The sequence below is a fragment of the Panthera leo genome, chromosome A1, assembly GCF_018350215.1.
Source record: "Panthera leo isolate Ple1 chromosome A1, P.leo_Ple1_pat1.1, whole genome shotgun sequence".
Lineage (NCBI taxonomy): Eukaryota > Metazoa > Chordata > Mammalia > Carnivora > Felidae > Panthera > Panthera leo.
In genome coordinates, this window is record NC_056679.1 from 126902596 (window position 1) to 126926435 (window position 23840).

The 23840-nt window shown below is 36.7% G+C and overlaps 1 protein-coding gene across 8 annotated transcripts in view; it reads right to left on the reverse strand.

Annotated features, from left to right (window-relative positions):
• Positions 1 to 2329: 2329 nt before the first annotated feature.
• PDE4D (phosphodiesterase 4D) overlaps positions 2330 to 23840 on the reverse strand; it is a 1410663-nt gene continuing 1389152 nt past the window's right edge. For all 8 annotated transcript variants that reach the window (XM_042939546.1, XM_042939553.1, XM_042939579.1 and 5 more), the window contains 9 exons: positions 20991 to 21084; positions 19434 to 19606; positions 18510 to 18608; positions 17498 to 17662; positions 16419 to 16518; positions 9837 to 9991; positions 8829 to 8951; positions 7930 to 8112; positions 2330 to 7217 (listed from right to left, as the gene is read on the reverse strand). In XM_042939546.1, the coding sequence (XP_042795480.1) occupies positions 6801 to 7217; positions 7930 to 8112; positions 8829 to 8951; positions 9837 to 9991; positions 16419 to 16518; positions 17498 to 17662; positions 18510 to 18608; positions 19434 to 19606; positions 20991 to 21084 (1509 nt within the window). In that variant the 3' untranslated portion in view covers positions 2330 to 6800. The remainder of the gene's footprint in view (positions 7218 to 7929; positions 8113 to 8828; positions 8952 to 9836; positions 9992 to 16418; positions 16519 to 17497; positions 17663 to 18509; positions 18609 to 19433; positions 19607 to 20990; positions 21085 to 23840) is intronic.

Here is a 23840-nt window from a genome sequence, read left to right on the forward strand (position 1 = left end):
CCTTCTTGTTTCGTTTTGTGTTCTGAGAACTTAACTTGGCTGGACTATTAAAGTAAGCCATTCCTATAACGTTTTCTTCTCTGTATTTCAAATAATAACCAGGACTTTTGTAGAGTGCAGAGCAGAAACAGACAATAGTCATAATCACCTCTTGTCTTTTTTTTAAAGTTTAATTCCAGTGAAGAGTAAAAGAAGGAGGAAAGAGGAGTCTCTAAGGGTCAGTAGAGAGAGTGTCTCCAGGATCAGGTAAAGGAGAGTGCTTGTTGTTTGCAGCAACTTGAGTAGGTAGTAATGAGGCATTAGAAGTACATGCTCTTTTTAGACACCAAAACTACATAGTGAGTTTAAGGAAGTAGGGCCCCAAACCGGGGTTCCCCACCTCAGTATATATACTGGTCTATCACATGCACAACGAAGAGGCGAAGGGCCAGGGACTGTAAGGAGTCACAGCTTAAGCAACACAGAGGTCTGGTGCTCAGGCTCAGCTGTAGATGAGAGAAGCTTTAAGTTGGGAGGGAGGGGCTTGTGCTAATAGAGACAGAGATGGAAATTCCCAACACCCTGGGAAGACACGGAACACAAGTTAATTAACTTAAATGAAACAGTGTTTCCTGCTCCCAAGTCTATGAACTAAGATTCAAACCCACTGCCCTGTGTTTGACCTTGAGTATTTGGACAGGAGAGTGTGAGGGAAACAGCACCCAAATCAGAAAAGTTGTTAAAGCACAGGTGGAATTCTTTGAAAAGAGGCTCCAAGGGTAAGCACATTCCCACTGCAGGCAGAGCTCCAACATGGAAATGGATCCTCCCACCCCCACCCCTGCCTCAGTGTAGTGTTTTGCTGTTTCAGGTTCATAGCTGTGGGTCTGAGGAAATGCCTCCAGGTCAAAGACGAAAACTCAGATGGGCTCAGCACACCCAAATTGGCCTAAATCAGCTTGGGGGAACAAGTGGGGAAATAAAGCTGTTCGTGTTCCGTCCCATAGTCTCACCTTGGAATCATAGACTCTGAGGAATTGAACTTGAGTTTAGACCAAGAATTCCCTGAAGGCACCTTTTGGCTATTGTCACTGTCATTCCTTGTGGTAGTGGGAGGAAATCAGTGAGGGGCTAAGCATATCATTCTGTTATCCTTATTCTATTTGCTAGGTTTTGGGGGTTATCTGGGGATTAAATTTTTGCTCTTTACTCTCCTATCACAAAAAAATGTTTTTTGTTTGTTTTTTGGTTTTTTGCCATTCAGAAAAAAAATGTGAGGAAGAGGCAAGAAGAGTTTTTGGTTAGCATTAAGATATAAAACTCTAAATTTTATTTATCTGGGATCTTAGCAAGCTCAAAACCAAAAACAACCAGAAAAATTTTATGGTCTCAGCGTTAAGAATTTCTCTAAGACCCCAAAATGTCTTATCACATTGAATTATATCCAGTATCAGTTTGGTGGCTATATTCAACAAATATTAAACACTGTCCAACAAGACATGGGTTTACATGTAAGGGATATACCCGTAAGCAGACTTTGCTCTCATGGAGCTATGTTCTGGTGTGAGAGACAGTGAACAAATACACAGATATACATGTCAATTTATAATAAGCATTACAAAGGAAATAAAGCAGGGTAAGGGATAAAGAGTGTTGGGGGACCGCTGCCTTCCTTCCACTTTCTCTAGGGCTCTCAAGTCATCAGTACTTCAGACGTTTACAAGTACAGTTAACCTGTCTGGACACCCTTCCGTTTCCTATCAACTCTCCCTTCTTGCCTGGTTACCTCTCACTATGCTTCGGCACTCAGCCCCAAATGGCTTCCTTAAGGAAGCCTCCTTTGGCCCTCTGGAAGAAATCAAGTTCGGATTCCTGCTTAATCACAGTACCCGGGCTTCTTTGTTGTACGGAACACTTAATGATGATATGTGTTGGAAGTGTTCAATGCCTCCGTCCCCTCCAGAATATGTGCTCATGAAAGCAGAAACTGTGGCTTGTTCTCTGTTGAGTCCCTAGAACCTTGTCGTTGGGAGAGTATGTACCAAACAATTGTTAAATGTCTGAGTAACTCGGTATACCAGAACACTTCATTAAGCAGAGAAGTCCCCCTCCCAACCCTATTTGAAAACAGTGCTTCATCTTAGAGGCCATCTAAATAGTTTGGGCAATTCTCTCTGTAACAGTGAATCTACATAATTTATTTGGTGTCATTGGATTATGAGTACCAACTTAATGCTATTATTCTCCTTGCATTTCATTTCATCCATCTTCAACATTCTTGGAAACCTGTGCTGACTGGCCTACATTTTAAAATGAATAATCTTTTATTTGTAAAAGATTGAGTCATAAATAGGCAGAATCAACCCATGCTTTTATTTTCATTGCATATAAAAATTTCATATGAAGGTATTGATGTACAGTACTATCCCCATGGGCTGTAAAGAGGCTAAGAAACCACTAAAAGAATCATCATCATTTGTAATGCGCACACACAATTTACCACTCTGAAAACATATCCTAAGAAATAAAATTAAAAACAACTAAAATCAGGAAGGATGTTTTTCATAATTATAGTGTCCCCTTTGTACTGTTTAAAACAAAAGTAATCAAATTCCTTTGGGCCAGGGCTGCTAAAATCTACAGTTTGTGTCAAAAAAATAAAATAAAGTAATAGGAGGCTCATTTTTTCTAGAAAAAGAATCTCTCACTAAGTCACATGTTCTGAGGGCTGGGCAAGAGTGGGAGGCAGTTTCCATGCCACCCACTGGGAATTTTTCAACGCTTTTGGGAGTTGACCACAACAACAAGGTTAACTTTTAAAATTCTACAGCCATAGAAGTTTTGCAGAAACAAATTCCAGAGAATGGCAAATCATTTTTGTGTGAACTGGCATCATATAAAAACTGTTTTATCTTTAGATTCACATACATATAGAAATTTAGTTGATCTTAGGTAAAGTCAAATTCCAGGGTTAAAAAAAATGACCTTTTCATACTACATTTTCTTTTCTTTTTCATATCACATATTCTCCTAACATGACAGGAGCTGATGAATAAATGACTGACCATCACATGTGACCTATGGCTCTAGTTTCAAATCAAGTTCATTTGCCTATGTGCTAAAGAAGTGAAAATGATTTTGTTATTGGACAAGAATATATTTTCCCAAGTAGTGTTTGAAAGTTAAAAAAAAATAAAACAACAATCAGATGTAACTAACTGAAGTAGCTCCTGATCAAGAGATAGGAAGAAGAATCATTATATATCCAGTGCTGTTTCACAGCAACAGGTACTTAAAAGCTTGTAAGTCAGAAGGGTGTCAGAATCTTCCAGAGGTTGACTGTGGTTTTCTAAATTCCAGCTGTTGCCAGAAATCCAATTGGTTCAAAGCTTGGATGTAAAATGCCCAGCCCTAGCCCGCCCCCAGTGCCTTACTTTCAAATGCAGCAGAACAGAAGAAAATATTGGTTAAAGTTAAGGCACAGCCCTGGGACCAAAGACCTGCAGCTATGTTTTTTAAATTTATATATCTTTATGTATTTTATAGTTTTCTTGAATCTTCCATAAACAAGCTCTAAGGTGACAAGACTATATATATTACAGGAGAAAAGAAAATGTACAAGGAGTATGTATACACACCATTCATTCTCTCACCAAGAGTTTCCAAATATATCAACACCATCCCATCGTGGGATGATGTTTTAATAAGAACTGATAATTTACAATTAACATTACAGTATGTACATTACAATAAATACATGGTTGTAAACAGACAAACAAGACTGTATTACAGGTAAGGTCATTTGGTGAGAAAAAAAATGCATGGCACAAAAAATAAATAATGCATTCAAAAATTATCATAAAGCTTTCTGTAAAATCCATTTCATTCAAGTTTTTTTTTCCTTGTCTGCAATTTGTTCTATCTACATTATTTTCTTGTGAATTTTAAGTGATGTAAAAGAAAATTAAAACAGCGTTATTGTCTTTAGTAACTTGCAAGCTGAAATGTACTGGTTTTATGCAAACTTGGACTTTTTTTCCCCATACAGTACCCAGATATTGCATTTTCTTATGGCATTTTAGGAAACGTAAAGCCACTTGTAAAAGGATGTTCTCTGTAAAGCGGTGCATAATTCTGAAGCACACTTTGGCAAGAGAGAAGGGAAGAGAAAGAAGGGAGAGGATAAGCAGACTGTACAGTGCATTAGTCTCTGTCTCTTGGATATTGCCTTTTCTACAATTTGATTGTCCATCGGTGAGTATCTTCACAACACGTGATCATTATAAACCAACAAGTTGAAAACAAAACAACTCTGCTTTTCAATGCAGTTACAAATCCTTTCAGGTCCGGATTTGTGACATATTGCTACTTTAATTTTTTTCTATTATTATCAAGATTTTAGGCACTCTGTGGGGGAAATACCAAGCAGTAGTGAGAGGAGGGAATGAGAATATTTTGGATAAAAGAATACACTCTAGATTGTTTGCCTTTTCTTCTAGACTTCCATCAAGAACAAATAAAACAAGTTTTCAACTGTTCTTATGAAACCACTTGGCTAACCACAGGACTTTATTTGAAAGATTACTGATTTTTTTTTTCAGGGAAGAGGGTGGAAATCTGATCATTAATTAGTTGATTCCTGTTCTGCTCTAAGAACAGATCAGAGCTACATAATTTTTCTGTCAGAAGTTCCCTTGTGGATCTCCAGGGATTCAAATAGGGACTATGTTTAGCTTGGGTCATTTCCCCTGGCTGATGACTTGGTTATTAGTCGCCAGAAGGCCCTTGAGAAATCCCAAATATAAATGCTTTTCAGGGTTATAAGTTTTCTTGACTGTTTATTTTCCATAAATAATATCAATGTGAAAAATGACTATTTGGGCTCCAAATTCTTCATAGACAAGGCAAATGCTTTACTAAGAGCTGGAATGGACAGAACATCCAGACTAGGTAAGTGCCCCGGGATGCCAATTGAAGGTAAATACTGGAAAGTAATCCCTAAAATTGTAATACATTTCTTGGTGCTAAATGCAGCCAAGAATTAGCTCTGTTACTTAGGTAGAATCTTCTTACCCATCCTAGTATTTTAGCGTGGCATTATATTACCAAACCTCTGGTGCCAGCAGCATCATCAACTTCTTTCCCTTGGTGCATTTAATATTCTCCTCTACAAGACATACTTGTGGACCAGTGATAACTGTGAGAGCAATTTCTACATTACTAGGCTATCCATTAAGGAAGAGTAGTTGCTACACTTAAGATCTCTTCTCAAGAATATTCCTCATATAGTTCTTAATCCCATGGAGAAATCATGGAAACAAAGAGCATTAGTTGTACTGGTGTTTGTTAATATACTCTGCTAATATTTTTAAAAATTACCTAGCTAGCTGTTAACTTTTCTGTGTAAATCAAGAGTTAAAGTTAGGCATTATATTTGGCCTTGTGGTAGAAATAAATGGTGACTCTAGCCTGACTACCTGCTACTTTTCATCACTCAGAATGGTGGTGATATATTTGATAAGACCCCATCTAGTGAACATGGACAGAGATTCAAACACACACTAAATAATAAAGCAGCACAAGGGGAAAAAAGTTCTTACTACAACTGACTGTGAAAACAACAGAAATGAGCATAAAATGTGAGGGTTATTACAAAGACATGCACTTGTGAAATGAGGGTCTATTGACACAGCAAAAAGTTATCAGAAGACACTAAGTAGGAAAATATCTAAAAAAGACCATTTTAGCTACTGTGTATTTATATATCTCTTACTTGCTTCAGACAACACCAACTGATGATTGTTTATGAGGCTTAAGACACATTAGACAGAATGCACATCAAAGTATCACAGAACAAATATTCACTTTGTACACCGTGAAAAAAATATCAGTGAGAGCAACTCTGCTTATCTGAAAAGACTGAAATGAAAAGCAAAGCAAATGAAGACCTACAAAAAGGGTTTCCTGCAACATAAAATTGGTTTCTGTTTTAAAATATGGAAGTCATTGGTATATAAAACAATGAATCACTACAAATCAGTTAATTGCTATGAACTATAAGGTGCAAGTAAAATTCGTAAATTAGATTTATCCAGTGTAGCACAGATTTGTACTGAAAACTTGCAAGTTACTCCTTAGAAAAAAATAACCAGTGGCAGATGAAGTTTTGAACATAGTTTTTTTAAATATAATACCTCAGTACATTTAATAATAAAAGTAAGCTCTACAAAAAATCTGTTTTACATATCATACAAAATGTAGAGGTCAGTGCAGCTCAGTGAACCACACTATACAGTCATGTATCAGGAAGACTTGAAATTAGAAAATTATGCAATTTCTGTGGCTCATCTTCCTCCTGGTAACAGATTCATGCTGTGTCCTGTTCCTGACACACTTGTTGCTTCATCCATGAGTTCACTCTGTCTGTGTAATGCTTTCTTTCTGCTGAAAATATTGCAAACAAATAAAAAGTAAAGAAACCCCAAATCATAACAACTTTTGGGCTGCCCGATGAGCCACTCTATTGAAAACATTTTGCAGTTGATTTTCTCTTTGTCAGCTCTACCAAGCTGAAATCTTGTTAAAATGCTGTTCATGAAGATGTCCCCCTTGCTCCGATGACATGGAGGTGAAAAAACTGGTTACAATATTCCTGAGCGCCAGACTGAGTAGTCAAGGTCAGTTTTGTTCAACAAACATCCTGGCAGATGACAGTGAGGTGTGACCATGGTTGTGGCATGTGACATGCACTTTGGAAACAATTTTTCTACTTAAATTAAAAAAAACAGAACAAAACAAAAGGCGTGAAAGTCTTTGCACTGTTACGTGTCAGGAGAATGATCTTCTATTACACAGGCTTCAGGCTGGCTGTCTTCTTCTTCCCCTACCGTCTCTTCTTCCACCTGTTCATCAAGGGGAATTTCAGTCGACTCTGAGTCTTGAGTACACAGAGTCTTGGAGTCACTGCAGCTCGTGTCTTCTTCCACTTGACTTCCACTGTCCTTTTCGGTGTCTGACTCGCCGTCTTCCTCTAAAGTTAGTTCAAACTGGAACTTCTCCGTTTGACCCTGCCGGCCTTCCTCCTGGTCATCAGGTGCTGGAGAGGGGCTCTGAGGAATTGTGCTCTGGTACCATTCACGATTGTCCTCCAAAGTGTCCAAAATGTCCTGGGCGTCAGGATGCACGAGGTCTGCCCACGTCTCCCACAGAGGATGAACAATATAGTCTATGAAGCCCACCTATTTAAAAACAATTCCGATTTGAGTATAAGACTTGGGACTATGAGACAATGGAAAAGGTTAACTAGATTCTGCAAATATACTTGAGTATGTATCTATTTACATCAATTTATATGTAACATAATTTACATTAAAATATAGCAAATATAACATGGCCCACAAATATAACACTGAACACAAGACTTCTAACCTGAGTTTGGTAAAATGGTCACTATTTTAGGCAACAGACCATATAAAAGTACTGTTAATAGCTGGTGAAAATTAGCAAGAATTCTTATTTCAGGAGTATGTTTATACTGTAAAAAAATTCCATTTGTTTACATAGTAGGGTATCAGACCTGGCCTTTATTTTAGAATGGCCAATTTATAGGTGAATCCAGACAACTGAAATCAGGCCAGGTACTCTTTGACTTCATATGACTGAATTCACTTATGAGTTCAGATAGTGGAAATTCTCTGTATATGTATGCTCTATATGAAAACAGTCATAATGAAAGAATGTGATGTCATGAGAAATGTATATATGACCATATGAATTAAAATCATACGAATGAGAGTTTTTTCGCTCATAAACACTAATATGAAATTGAGCCTTTCGAAAGAAAAATAATTTAAAAAACCCAATGAAATACTGTATGATGTGGATACAAAGCAATCAAATATTCAAGCTGGAGTTTTGTTTTCTCTGCAAACTTTATGCTTAATGCATCACCTGTGATTTTTCCACAGATGCATTGTGCTTGTCACACATAGGACTTATCTCCATGCCCCGCTCTCTCTCTCGGTCTCCTTGGCGGAAGAACTCCTCCATTATGCGGTCAGTCCACTGGCGGTACAGCTGAAGAGGCTTTGTTGGGTTGCTCAGATCTGCACAGTGCACCATATTCTGAAGGACCTAAAATAGAAAAACGCTTTCTCTATTCAGTACCTGCTGCTGTTTCTTTTCTTTTCTTCTTTTTTTTTCACTAGAAATTCACATTGGATGAATGTGACACTTAAAAATACAAGTAGTGTAAGATTCCTTCCAAACAGCTCAACTATATGTCTGTGTACGGTTCACACTTGTCTTAACAGCCCTAACTTCTGCCGCTTCTACCATACCTAAATTTCATGAGAAACAGTTTATGTGTGCATGGCTGATTAAATTTGGAGCTGCTTCAGTGGGTGGTTTTGTGAGAGGTTAGGGTTTTTTTTAATGCATATGCAAATGAAGAACCAATAGAATTTATCTGGCTAATTCTCAAGATTCAGAATTTGGTTATTGGGGCGCCTGGGTGGCTCAGTTGGTTAAATGTCTGACTTTGGCTTGGGTCATGATATCACATTTTGTGAGTGTGAGCCCCGGGTCGGGCTCTGTGCTGACAGCTCAGAGCTTGGAGCCTGCTTTGGCTTCTGTGTCTCCCTCTCTCTCTGCCACTCATGTTCTCCCTCTCTCCCCCACTCACGCTCTGTCTCTGTCTCTCTCTCAAAAATAAACATTAAAAAAAGACTTTGGTTAAAAATTCTGCTTATAATTACTAAAATCGTAAGTCGGAAGAAAGGAGACAAGTCTTATCAAAGTTAGACACAGACACATGTGCAGAAACAGAACAAATTCAAATAATGCTTTACCTGAATCCTATCAGAATAATTATCAAGAAGAAGAACTCCAGAACTTGTCACTTTCTTAGTTTCCACCATAGTTTTCAAATCAGCCAGTAGATTCATGTGTTTTGACATGTCTGTTGCAAGTACCTTAAAAGACAAGAGTATTTTAGTAAGGAGCAAAGTCCAGAGGAAAAAAAGTCAGAATTTGCATATGACAATATGAATGCAGAGCATGAAAGAAATGAAAAACCACTGGGGTGCCTGGTGGCAGGGAATGGGAGTCCTACACTACTCATTCGTGCAGCCTCTTCTGCTCTGTAGGGTTTCTTGAAGCCCAGATAAATACATGCAATCTACAGAAGGTTAGCAACCAGCAACCACTTTCATGGTGAAAAAAAGGGATGATACTCCTGCGGATAAGAAGTTAGCACATGTTCTGAAGTTCTTTCTACTCCTTTGATTAGAAAGTGGCACCTGGACTACGATGAAGTCATTCAAGGTTGCTCACAGAGTACTTCAGAAACAGAGTATTCTGGCTAATTTTCCGCTGACCCAAGACAAGTAATTCCTACCTTTGTGTGTACAAACTTATAAGTCGTTGGTGACCAGAGGTTTTCCTGTGTCTCGTAATCACTGTAAATAATATGCATTAAAAAAAGTCATGGATATCTCTAAATAACACTGTGTAACTGACATAAATGTATTTTTTTTCCATTTTGTGAGTGGAAAAAATCCTTTTGTACTAATAGCTTTTGTTAGTCACCTTTCCCTGCCTGCCACCAGACTGGAGAACTTCAGAAAATAAAACTAGAATTAAAAGGGTGAGCTGTCACTACTCTTAACTCCCAACTGCCAGAACGAGAAAACCCATTACAGAACATCACTGCCAGCAGCACAGGAGGCTTCTCAGACATAAGGGGCAACAATAGGTTTTGAAACACAAGGTTCCATTTACCTGATACTCATCTCATTCTTATTCTTAAAAAACAACTTGCATCACATCTCTCTTTTTTCCTTTTAGCAGCTACTTACAATGTCAATGACCATCTTCCTTAATGATTGTCTTTGCTTTTTGGTCAGATTCTGGAAAATGTCACAGTTTTCTTCCTGAAGCAACTTAAAGCCCACAGCCAGATGATGGTTCTCCAAGACAGAAGAATCATTGTACATCAAGGCAAGTTCAGAGTCTTAAAGAAAGAAAGGAGACAGAAGATAAGCAAAGACATTTTTTTTCTAAGTTTTTTGTATTTTTCACATTCTAAGATACTTTGGGTTTAAGAAGCATTTTTCTTCCACACCTCTGCTGGCCTTACCATTACAGGACAATACCCAGGAGAGGATATACTAGTTAATGTATATTAACTAGTGGAAAGAGCAATGGAATCTTGGGAGTGAATTGTAATGCTACTGACATATAACAAATCATTTCACTCTGCGGACCTCTCAGCTGTGTCTTTTCTCAAGTGGGAGAAGAATTGGACCAGATGTTCTTGAGCCCCCCCTCCAGATCTGCCACAGGTAGCTTCATGAGCAGCAGAATGTGACATCACTTTTAACACTGGCAACATCTTAACAGCTTAAGTTGTCATGTTCCTGATAACTATGGACCATTACCCAATATTTCACAGAATGTAAGGATGATGTGATTTTGGACTGTACTCAAGAACAGCTTGGAACAAATGAACAATACACTAGATTTGTTCATGCTGCTTTTACTCATTTTCTTCCACAGTATAGCTTTGAAAGTCAAAGCTTTACTCATTTTTTCCATGTTATTTTCTGAGTATCAAGAGACAGGTGTTCAGCTACCTACATAATAACTCCATGGTGAAGATTTTGCTGCTCCCTTAGGACTGCCCTGGACCTGTATGTTTTAGGCAGCAAGATCCTGCCTCTTTCTTGGTTCCTGTAAATAGCAGACCCAACTCTATAGGGCAGTCATTAAAGAAAATTGGTGCGTTATTCTGTTTCTACTTACGCCACTGTAAAGACCAAAAGCACATGTATTTGATCTTTTTTCTGACTAATGTATGGGAAATACACATTCTTTTCTAAGAAAGAGTCATTGCTACTCAATGACTATTTAAAGGAACTAGGAAGGAGAAGAGAGGTTCAAGACATACATCTATTGTGAAATCCTATGAATTTACTTGTACTATAGACCTACAAATTTATACATGTAAATTTTTGCTCTGAAACTACAGGAATAGAGATGTCTAGAATACCAAAGAGTAGGTGTGTATGTTCTCTTTTGGGGGGATAAAACAATAGTGTTCATTCATTCATTCAGATAGTATCTGGTCAGATCTGACTTTTAAATTGTCTCTAAACGGGGTGCCTGGGTGGCTCACTCACTTAAGCATCTGGCTTCAGTTCAGGTCATGATCTCACAGTTCGTGGGTTCGAGCCCCACATCAGGCTCTGTGCTAACAGCTCAGAGCCTGGAGCTTCCTTCAGATTCTGTGTCTCCCTCTCTCTGTCCCTCCCATCTCCTTCATGCTCTTTCTCGAAAATAAACATTAAAAAAAAATTTTTAAGTAGTTTCTGAAACTCTAACTATGAACATTTATCTATAGGTGGTTAAATATATAGAAATAAAAAAAAATTAATACTATATAGGATTTTAGCACCTGGTATTATTGTTTGTATAGTAGAATCCTATTAAATAAATATATATTGAAAGGAAGGCAAATGTTTTTTGACTATGTCCAAATAATGCCCAATTAATCTTTTACGGTTCTTTTAAGGGAATAAATATGCATGCAGATAAGAGGCATTAATACATGAACTGACTCAGGCTTACAAAAACCCAGACTGACTAATATACCTCATGAAGAAAGAAACAAGAAGTTAAGGCTGTGAGGCTGCAGAAGAACAAGGTGAGCAGCTGTTACTTTAAGGAAGAGGATGATCTGTGGTATAGATGCTACAACAAAGAGTCTCAACTCTAATCTATCTAAAGATGCTCTTTCACATAGAATGTGGTCCAAGAGCCTTGGAATGAGAATCCAGACTGGCCAGAAAGCAATGAAAAGACTCCTTACTGAGTGGATCTCCCCCACTGCCTCTCCAGTTTTGGGGCTCTTGACAGGAAGGTGGTGGATACTGTTGCAACTGAATCTCAGGGCAGTCATTTAACTTTCTACTCTTCCTTAGGGCTGAAGGCACATGGTAACATCTAACGAAAGATTTTGCAGCTCCTGAGAAGTTTATCTGCCAAAGATGCTACCATAGTACTTCTACATAGAGTCCTTGAAAGTTCAGGAATCATTAGAAAGTTGCCTTCATACTATGCTCTAAGGTACAGTAGTACAGAGGTGGAGGTAGGGTCCAGAGTAAGAAAATATGTTATAGAACATTTCTGTTGAAACCTGTTCATCTTCAAAGCCCAGTACAAGTCCATGAAGCCTTTCCTGATTACCACAGGTGGAACTGCTCACTTTCTGCTGTAAACTCCTTTATACTTTGTACCACTCATTTGGCACTAATCACATTCCAATTTATTTGTCATCATCTCTGTGCATGTCTTAACAGTGTCTTCCATAGACCTCCCAACCCACTTAGAGACTTAAGACCCTATATAAAATGAAAAGTTATTCATCTGATGTGCATGGTTCTCTGGTTTCTCCTGGCACTTCTAAACAACATATGTCTCCTTGAAAGGGGGAGGAAGTGGTAGTTTTATTTTCTAGCTGCCAAGGACAAAGGATTATAACTGTTTGATTCACTCAATTCATTCACTCTCTACGTCCGTAACCTGTATTATTTTTCTCCACCAAACTAGTGCTATCAGATATTCATGTGTTATAGTCCTTTTTTTTTCCAGCCAAATGAAAGCTTTTCACAGCCAGACCACTGTCTTGCCCACCCATATATCCCTAGTACCTAGAACACTGTTTGGCACATAGTAGACTCTCAATATTTTTTTGTTGGCTAAAATAACAATCTCTGTAGTATTTCTATATAATCACACTTCATGAAAATGAATTTATCCTTGTTTTGAAAGTGTTATATTTAAGCAGAAAATAACTTTTTATATATAACCCACAGATAGGGCTATGGAAAGCTTATTTTAAAATGAGACTAGAGAAATAAAAGTGTGTGTGCACTGGTAGCTAAATCTAGCTCCAGTTTAATATAGTGAAACGCTTCTGCTCTTGGAAATCAAAACCATATGCTTTGAACACATGACTAATGTGACTAAATCTTTTCCCCTAGAGCTTAGGCATCTTTGCTATAAACCCGAATTACTTGTTTTCCAAGTAAAATTTTATACTATATATATTCTGCACTTCTGACAACGCTTAATTGTTTGAGAAAAGAATGCTGTGAAGTCAAATGCTTTGTTATGATAAATACTCTCCAGCATGTTATATTCAAAACCATATGATGCTATTTACATTTTGTGAGTTTATTTACATGTACCGTCCTTGAAAAAGACTTACACAGCTTCTCTCCCTGGAATTTCAACTTCTTACAATCCTACTCAGATTCCTCTACTCCCCCATATCATTTACAAAACATAACCATCTGCGCCAGGTAGAAATGATGTCTCTATTTTCAAAACCTCCAGCCTGTTAACAATGAAAGTATGTATCATTACTATCAAATGATTTGGCGCCTACAGTGGAACAAATGATGGAAATTATTGTCACAACTAAGAAGCAGAGGAAAATCTGGACTGGGAAGCAGCCAGGTGAGTTCCAGAAAGAACTCTTTTTCCAGAAGGGGCCATGCAAACTCACTGTGCCTCTAGCCTCCTTAAAATAGGACACGTGACCTCCCAGCTATGGGTTTACAAATGTATAAATTACAAGAAACAGATTCAACCCTGGGCTTTGGACAAGTTGGTAGCACCAGCTCCAAGGTGAGAGCTGAGAGTGTGCTTGTGTGAGCCACTGAGGATCAATCAATCCACGAAAACAATAAGAAACTTACACTGTCTATAAAAAAGGGTTTGCGGCAAACTAAAAATAATCACATAATTTTGATAGAGTATTTCATAAAGCTTTTTATTATAAGTTTACAAGTTACGAGAGGGACTCCTTTATAGAACACTGTGAAGTTAAAACTTACTTCTTGTCACCGTTACTTGCTAAGACTCTTCTGTGTCCTGAAATAAAATGCCTGCTGGCATGACCCCTAGTCAAAAGCTAACTAAGGGAGTGAATTCTCACAAGGACCTGAGGCCCTGATCAACCCTGGGATACCTTCCTGTACCAGGTGATGATGCTGATTCATTCACTCAGGAATAACACAGCCTCCTCACACCCCATTGTCAAGAAAACATCAGCAGTCCAAAGCTGCCCTGGGAGCTGTTAACCTCCCAGTGTTGCTGAGGTCTCAGAGAAAGGAGATCCTCACGCCATCATGGAGTGACAAAGTACTTCCAGAAGCAGGACCAGGTGCCCTTCCCCCTTGGGCAAGTCATCAGTGAGATGACCTTAAAACAGACACCACCCTTGGCCGCTGTCACCATGTTTATAATTATCCACTAAATGTGACCGTTATCTATCTCACGGGGTCTCAGGCTTTGGAGGGCATCAGATTCATCTGTGGACTGAAGCCTCACTAGCTTAAATTTCAGACTCCATGGGTACCCTAATGCCTGCCAGAGCCCTCCAGTGCCAGTCTAAGCCCCTGTGACCTTAGAGGGTCTACAAGAGAGGATAATAGAGCTGGTTCTCACTTTTCTTTAAAAAATTATCAGAGTACTTGGAGACTTTATTATCAGTTGTTTCAATTAATTTGTTCTCTAAACTCTTCTTAATTGTGATGTTAGAGTAAGAGAACATACAATACTGTATAAAGTAGAATGCAAAGGTAATACACCAGTCTGTATTTCTGGTGTTAATTTAAAGGAAAAATGCATACCTTTTTAAAGGCAGACATTAAAACAAAATTTTTATGTATTAAAAATTTGTAAAATTAGGAACATAACAAGACATGCCTAAGAATCCAAATAATCATGTCAGGTTAAGGAAAAGTGCCAGCATACAGTAAGCTGTACTGAATGACCTCTCTGCTCTTCTCAGGACAGTCAACCCTCAGCACTGATACTATAAACTCATATACCTGCATCTAATGTGTATTAATATTAAGATGTTAATACTTAGTAATGCTTTGATGACTCTTGAAAGCACCCCATCATAGGTTCTCATAAGATAGCTGGAACGTGAAATGTTAGTCTGCCTAAACCTGGGTAAATAACTTCATAAACCAGACTTCTAAAATGTACTTGAGTAACCACACCTCTCAGGAAATCCATGACTTTCCCAATCCTCTTACATATCAATGAGTCACTAAGGTGTATTTTGTTACAAAGTAGTCCAGAGGTGAATTGAGATATAAAAATTGATACAATTTTAAAGATCTAAGTTAAATCTCTCAAACTAAGGCTACATTTAAATTGTCTCTTTAAATCTGGCTGCAGCAAAGTATAGGAAATAAATGGGGAATGAAAAGATGCCACAGTTTGACTTCTTTAGTCATGAGAAGGCTATTATCTACAAACTCCTAGAAAAAAAAGAAAAGATTTTTCACAGATATAAAAAAAACTCTTTTAACAACTTTGAATTTATTTTTTTGTATATAAAAGTAAAATTATAACACTAATTTACCTGTTGTGGGAGGAAATTAAATAATAGTATATTTAAATCATTTACTAATTAATTTCAATTACCCAAAGAACAGAATTTCTGTAAAACTAAAACCTCTTTTCAAAGTCATAGCTCAAGCACTATCTAAACATTCCCTACCAAGGTTTTCTTTTTTTTTTTTTCTTCAATATATGAAGTTTATTGTCAAATTGGTTTCCATACAACACCCAGTGCTCATCCTAAAAGGTGCCCTCCTCAATACCCATCACCCACCCTCCCCTCCCTCCCACCCCCCATCAACCCTCGGTTTGTTCTCAGTTTTTAACAGTCTCTTATGCTTTGGCTCTCTCCCACTCTAACCTCTTTTTTCCTACCAAGGTTTTCTATGCAGCTGTGTGTCAGACATGTCCATATTAGACAGTCTCTACCACTCCTCCTATTTATAAATTCAGCGACAACTTAGTTGTTGAGGTGTCACGAGAAAAAATTTAATGGTTAAAAATATTTAAATAAAAGAGAAATCAAAAGAGACAGTACATCAGAGATGTTCCTATAGCCCTCCAGAGAAGACGGAAAAAGGAAGGGAGGTGGGAGTGGTGGTGGTGGAGAGGAGCAATCATAGCCTCTGAAGAGGATTCAGTGACAATCTCCATAAAGTAAAGAAGGTTTAACATGAATTCTTACAACTTTTCCTGTTTTTATTTAAACAGGAAGACAATACAACTATCTGAATCTTTCTGCAAACTTCCACTTCTGATTACCTTTGTCTACTGACACAATATTTCTAGAGAAGTACTGGAATGATGTTTTCCAAACACGACATGTATGTGCCTCCTGGGATAGAATGATCATTTTTAGAGCTGGTTTACATGAACACACACTATCAATAAAATGTGTATTTACACATGTCAAAAGAACATTGTGGCTCTGGAAACATCCCAAGTTTATAAAGACCCTCATTCAGTCTCAAATGTACAAAGGAAATTTTTTTTTTGCAAAAATAAATTTTACTCACTTGTATTGATCAGAAACTGATTTGACACACCCGGATGATCTACATCATGTATTGCACTGGCAAAAATTGCTGCAAGAATCTCCAAATCTGTAAACACGGCCTGTAAAACCAGATAGTGTAGATAATAACATTATTACTCTGCAATAATACAAATTAAAAGTATATACAAATGTGAAATTACTTCCTAGAATTTGATGGAAAACAAAATGAAGCTTCAAAATATTTAACAGCTTATTGTAGAAGTATTTAAGATGTTTAAGGATATTGTGAAAATGTACACAAAATTAATGACAAGAGTGATTATTTTCTTTCATTCAAACCAGGAACTCCTGACCTCAGCAGAATTGACATTTGGTGCCAGATTAATTCTTTGTTGTGGGATGCTATCCTGTGCATTGTAGTACTGTTAACAGGATCCCTGACCTCTATCCATGAGACACCAGTACCATCTATTGTCAGGTTGTGACAGACAACAATTATCTCCACATATTGCCAAATGTCCTTGGGGGATCAGGGTAGGAGGAAAAAGGAAGAACCACCCCTCAGTTGAGAACCACTTACTCAAATGGTGAGGTATGAACACAATTATACAATGAAAACAATCTGAGCTAAAAAATACATTAGCAAAAGGGAATCTTTTCCCCAAATGATTAAGGAAATCAAATTGTCTTAATTAGCATTCAATGGAACACATTCTTAAAATCAGGAAGAATTAGAGATGTGTTTCTGAAAAATTCTACGAAAAATATCAAAGCACTGTCTACATTTTATAAGTAATAATCATCCTTTCAACTATAAATACAAAAGCCATCAGACTAAATTTCAAAAAACTAATAATTGAAACTGAATAAGCCAGATATACTTTATGGAATGTTCACTAGGTCATTTCAAAGCAGTATCACAAACACATGAATCCCAAAGACTGAACTGTTTATTGACAACAAATTTTCCCCCTGTAACTCAACATACTACCAATGAAGCCAATTATTTCCTGCCCTGCATACCCTTCAGTATAAATGTTTAAGAGATGCTTAAGAACAGCAGGTTAATGGTCTCAATGTTTTAGAAACCAGATTTACCTCCAAAGCAGGTGTAGATAACAGCACATGTGTTGACTGGACCACATCTGCAGCATGAATATTGTTGTGGTAGGCCACATCAGCATGGTAATGGTCTTCCAGGGTCATCAGGTATGTAATTAAAGTGTCTACTGGAATTTTAAATGTTTTTAATAAATCCCGTTCCTGTAGGAAAGAAAATCCTCTTCACATTTTGGTTTTACATAAAAAGATTTTCCATAGAGTGTGTTAACAGAAAAACCATACCCAATATCACCTATGGATAACCCAGAAATGGAAAGAGCACTCTTGCAGTATCTAGTGAAGAAAACGGAACAATCTGAGAATATCCAAGGACGTTGGGGAAAAAACCAGGGTAGGGTTGTCCTGTTGGGGCCCAACATTGCTTTCCTCAAGAGGTATACTGTTCGGAATGAGCTGCCAACTATAAAAATGTGTGTTCCATAATCATGAAAGCAGCTTCAATCCAGTATTCTTGCCTTAGCTAGTGGATCATACCAACTGGAACTCAAAATGGTCTCTAGAGCTGGACTATGCCAGGCCAGTACCGAGGGATCTACAGCCTCAACTCCTCATTTATATCCTAATTCTCAGCTGGGGCAAAAGCTCAACAAGAGTGGGAAGCAGACATGGAGAAGAGAGCAGTACAAAAAACAATGACTGAAGAAAATATAATTTAAGGTAAGTCAGCAACAAGAAGTTTATTCATTTTTTAGTTAGCACTCCATTCTTGCTGCAAGAAGTCATGTAGATTTTTAAAAATCATGCTTGAATTTTCCCACATGACCTCTTCTTCTTAAGTGGAAAACAATAACAAAATTGGTTTAGTTGTATTTGACCCCACACTCTAACCTTTGTTATCATGTGTCCCTTGGTATGGGGCAAATAAGAAAAAAGTATCAAAATAAGCAAAAGAGGGTGACTAGTAAAGAAGATAAAACACAAGCATATTTCACAGACTAGACATTGTATCACCAAAAAAAGGAAAGGTGACAGAATTTAACCATGTTACCTGAAAAATAGTATGCATGATAACAGTCAAAGGCCGGTTACCGGACAGCTCTGCTATTCTGAAAACATGAAGGCCCCATTTGTTTACATCTTCTAGTTCCTAGGGTTAAATAAAGATTGAAAAAATTATGAGGCAGAAGTAGAACACAAATCAATGAGCATGGTCATTTAAACATTACTGACTTTAGCAAAAATAATGTTAAGTTAAAAAAAAAAAAGATTCATTTTAAATGCAATGGATGCACCATGTAAGTACAGGCAAACTTTAGGTAAACCCACTTAAATGTGCTGAAAACTGCATAGTATGGCTTAACCTAATGACTTTGACAATACAACGTTACTTACATGCCTTGACTACCAATCTCAAGGCATTTCTTTTATAGATAAAATCTGTTCACAAAACCTTAACTATTCTGAAACCCAAAAGATATAAAAGATTTCTAAATCTTTAGGCTTGGATAATCAAACGTAGATGTAAAAAAGTAAGAAACATAAAACCAAACCACCTGTCTAAATCCACATATTAATAATACCCAAATTATTTATTTACTTACTTATATTTAACATTTATTCAGTTTTGAGAGAGAAAGAGCGCGAGCGGAGTGGGGCAGAGAGAGGGGAAGACACAAAATCTGAAGCAGGCTCTAGGCTCTGAGCTGTCAGCACAGAGCCTGATGTGGGGCTTGAAACAATGAACCATGAGATCATGACCTGAGACAAAGTCGATCACTTAACTGACTGAGCCACCCAGGCGCCCCAATACCCAAAAAGTTTATAAAGAACTTCATAAAGTACTTTCCCACCTTCCAAAAGAAAATAACGCCACAAATTAATGAACTAGTCCATCTATTTAAAAGAGAATCTATCAAAATTTATTAAAAAGCATCCCTGCATAATATGATCACAGTCCTTAAAATCATCTTACCTTGGCAAGGACATCTTCTTGTTCAGTTTTAACCCCAAATCTCGGGATGCTTGAATTTGTCAAACTGGAGCTGTGCATCAACTTCTTGACCCCGCTGATCTGAGACATTGGCCTTTTCTTTTTCTCCTTTTCCTTCTGAGTTGGAGAAGGAATTTCCACTTCATGTTGCTTATCTTAAGAAATTTAGAAAATGTTCTACATTTACTATGAATTCGATGTGAGTTATTACTTTTTGATAACATCCATAACTGAACAGGTTTTAATTAATCATTGTATGTTCCAGAAAATGTTTTCAAGAAACACTTCTTTTAGAGAAGTTGAGTATTTACAATTGATGTGGACTTACTATGTATGATACCCTTAAGCACAAAATTGAGCAAGTACATCCCACTGCAAAATAATTAACATCAAATGTATTGAGTGGTTACTACTTGGATAGAATGTCATAGTAAATTTTTTTGCAAGACTTATGATAGCAGAGTTGGATAAAGCAAAACATATTGGTTATTTCAACTGTTCATCAACTCTGTCCCTATTTGAAATCACTTAGTGGCTTAGAAATTGCTCTTGCCCACTAAGTGTTCCAGTTTTAATACCTACTTTGAAAAGGAAGGAACTTCATACAGAAATATCATAAAAACAGCACTGGGTGAACCTAAGGGCTTAGTGAAATGGGTCATAATGTAAAGATAAACACAATATATTTGAATGACTTAGATTGTTTCTATTATTTTACATTTTCTGTACCATAGTGAGATAATGGTTATGATATAATAAGGGGAGCACAGAGAACCACCAATAGCATGTGATAAATAATTGTCAGATTCAACTGTTATTTTCAAATAAAAGACCTAAGTAGATGCCTCAGCTTATTCATCCACTATTTCAAGGCAGTGAGCTCCTCTAACTCATCCTTGCACATAGCATGTGTTCAATAAATGTCTGTTTAGTGAAAATGCTAATTAGATGTTACAGCAATTTTGTTTTGAAAGTACATTAAAATCAAGGATATGTTCACACTACTGACTTTCACCAACTGAATTTTCTTTCTGTGGATGTAGGGTGGGGTGGTGTACAAAGCATTCTCAACTATTCTCAACTATTATTATCAGCAAGCTTTTCTTTAGCAGTTGTAGTGTATTTAGAGCTTGGTGTTCATTAGACTATAACTCATTGATGGCAAGGACCTTTTCTAATTTATCATTACCAGTTCCCAGCAATGTCTGGCATTTAACAAGAACTTGTTGAATGCATGCATAGATTTCTCTATAAAATACATTTTACATTTAGTGCCCTGAAAAAATTGGCAATATACAACTTGAATCCAGAGAATCCCTGAACTTCTGAATAAAACTAAAAAAAAAAAAATGTACTTTATCACCTTAGATTTCAAAGCTTAGAGGCTCAGATAGTCAAGTTACTAACAGGATGAATGAAAACAAATGGAATTCTTTGCACTTGTGTGGTTTCCAAAACGAGTTAGTGCCCCCAATCTACCTCCAAAAACAAACACCACAAAAGAAAACTTTTAAATTGCATTTAAATTATTATTCTCACCTAAGAATGTGTTTGATATATACTCTGACACTTGATTTCCAGACCGACTCATTTCAGAGAGATGGGTGAGCTCCCGATTAAGCATCCTTTTAAACTGAAAAACAGAAAAATAATATGAAATAACAGAAGAGGAAAATGTAAGTGAGGTAACATAAACATACTTGTAACATACAGAAAACATGCCCAAAGATTTTTTAAACTGTCCTGACAGTTTAGATCAGTGCCATCCAATAGAACTTTCTATAATGTTGGAAAGTTCTAGAATCTGAGATGTCCCTTACAGTAGCTACTAATCGTATGCGTTTATCAAGCACTTGCAATGTGCCTAGTGAAAAACGAGGAGCTGAATTTTGAACTTTATTTCATTGTAAATTAATTTAAATTTAAATTTAAATAGCCACACGTGGCTAGTGGCTACCATACTGGACCACACAGATTTAGACACTCAAGGACATTAGTCAAGGGGGAAAAAAAAGGAAAAAAAAAATTACGGTGTATTATTAGTATTTAGAGAAGGAAAAAAAACCTCTAACTTATAAACACAAAATATGCTGCCACACAACAGAACATGATTTATCAATTAATTTGTCATTTGCAGAAGTTAGTATGTATACTTGTCAGAGGTTAAAATATCTTTTACCCCAAAACAAAAGTGAATAGATTTGAGTACTCTTTCAGAATTATGGAGAAGTGAAATATCTGAATTTATAAGTATATAATTTTTCCTTTTAAAGTTTTTCCAAGTAGAAGGAAGGTATAAGATTTTTTTGTTTCTCAGCATCCATGGGATTTCCCAATCCATATCTCTAAAGTCACATAAATACAAAACAGGTCCATTTTCAATACGCAACTTCATTTCTTCACAATGTATTTTATTGATGCTATGGTGACTATTTTATCCTAAAAAACACTGGAATTAACTTACAACAATCACATGGCAATACCCAATTCCAAAATTCTCAAAGACTTCATGCTTTCCCATCCATCAGCTGTTTCTTAAAGTGTTGCCTTTTGATTCCCAAAATAGCCCAAATGGGCCTTTAATTTAAATATGCCTTAATATTTATCTTAACAGAACCAATAATTTTTTTCTATTATGTGGGTTACTATTAGATACCTGATCAAAAAAAGTCAAAACACATTTTACTCTAATATTCAGTAGCCTTTAAAATTTTGAATCTCACCATAAATTCTCACTTAAATCTAGGAAAAAAGAGAGTAGTGAATTTACTATTTAGTGATGTTTGAAATGTAATTTCTAACTCCGTATTGAGTTTATTAGAATTTAAGAAAAAAAAAACGTGCTTCCCTGGATAATTTATACCAAGGTGTCCTAACTCAGGATAATTTGGCAAATCAATTCCAAAGTCCATCTTATTGACCATGTAGATTAGATACAGGAATTTATCACAAAAGATCAATAAAAATATTTCAACAGACTGTTGAATATAAGAAATGTATATTTATAATCTCCTGTACAGAAAACTGAAGAATTGACCATAATCAGTATAAATTTTTCTGGTTGTTAATTTACAGGTCTAAGGAGCTTATTCTCAAACTCAGGAACATAAAGATCATTTTTTTTGTTCATGTATTTTCTTAATAACTTGTCTCTAACTATAAAATGCATACATGATACTGAAAATCGAGAAAGCTATATAGAAAAAATTGAAATCATGTATATGCCAACTGCTCAGAGATAACCATAGATAATTACCTATATTTCCATCTATGTCTTATTTCTCACATTTATATGTATATATTTTAAGTTGCTATCAGGCAGTATACAAAACAGGCTGCTGCTTGGTTTCACTCAGTATTATACATTCTGATATCCTGGGAAAAACTGGCAGCCTCCTAAGAATATTCAGGAAGACATTTATGATAGTGTTCAAAACATTTTCTGTCCATCTTTCATGATGTTATATTTTCTTGAGTTAAAGTTATAAGCTATTAACTAATTAAATGAGTTAATAGACAGTGTCTTGTTTTTTTTTGCCGGGCACATAGGAGATGCTCCTCAGTGAGTTCCTTCTATCTCCCAGGTCACTGGGCCTTTTATAGATACCTGATTTTTATCACTCCAGGACAGATCGAAGATTTAGCTTTAGTTATGCCCACAAAAAATACACAGAAATATCTAGCTCCCCTACCCATTCCCAAAAGTAATTTGGGATATTATTAACATAGGAGATAATCATCATGATTCAAAAATAGAACAATAATTCAACATGCAAGGCCCAAAGACAAGTAAATCCTTGCTTAATTAATGAAATTAACTCTCAGAAAAATCTACTCTTTAGGCAAAACAAGGCCAAAGGGAGTCTGCTAAACATTTAAAACATATACTGAATGAAATATCTCTTTGAACTGAAATTGTCCATGCTACAACTGCCTGCATGGCAAAGTCTATTTTATAGAGGAGGTGGGGGGCTATGAGGGGCTTTCAGCTATTCCTAGCCCCCCTTCTCAGTCTCTACAGCAGCTGCTGTCCACCTGCCCTCCATGCATTTCTCTCCATGTAAGTAAAATATGATGCAAGCTTGGGAGTCGGGGAGGGTACAATTGGAAAAGTTAGACAGGGACCCAGTTTTTCCATAAAACTACCTTCTAACTTGCAAGCAACCTGGTATAAGGAATATGTTGCCATATATGCCCTGCAGAAAAAGTACATGGTAACTGCAGGTGTGCTACACAAATTATTGGATTCTCTGGAATAATATAAATAATGAATTTTAATTTTTCCGGCAGTTCACTTATGTAATTCCTCAAAAAAGCCAGTCACTACAGGTATAACTAAGGCAAAAAACACCAGTGAAAGGAAATCTATTCTACAGATGGATAAATTTC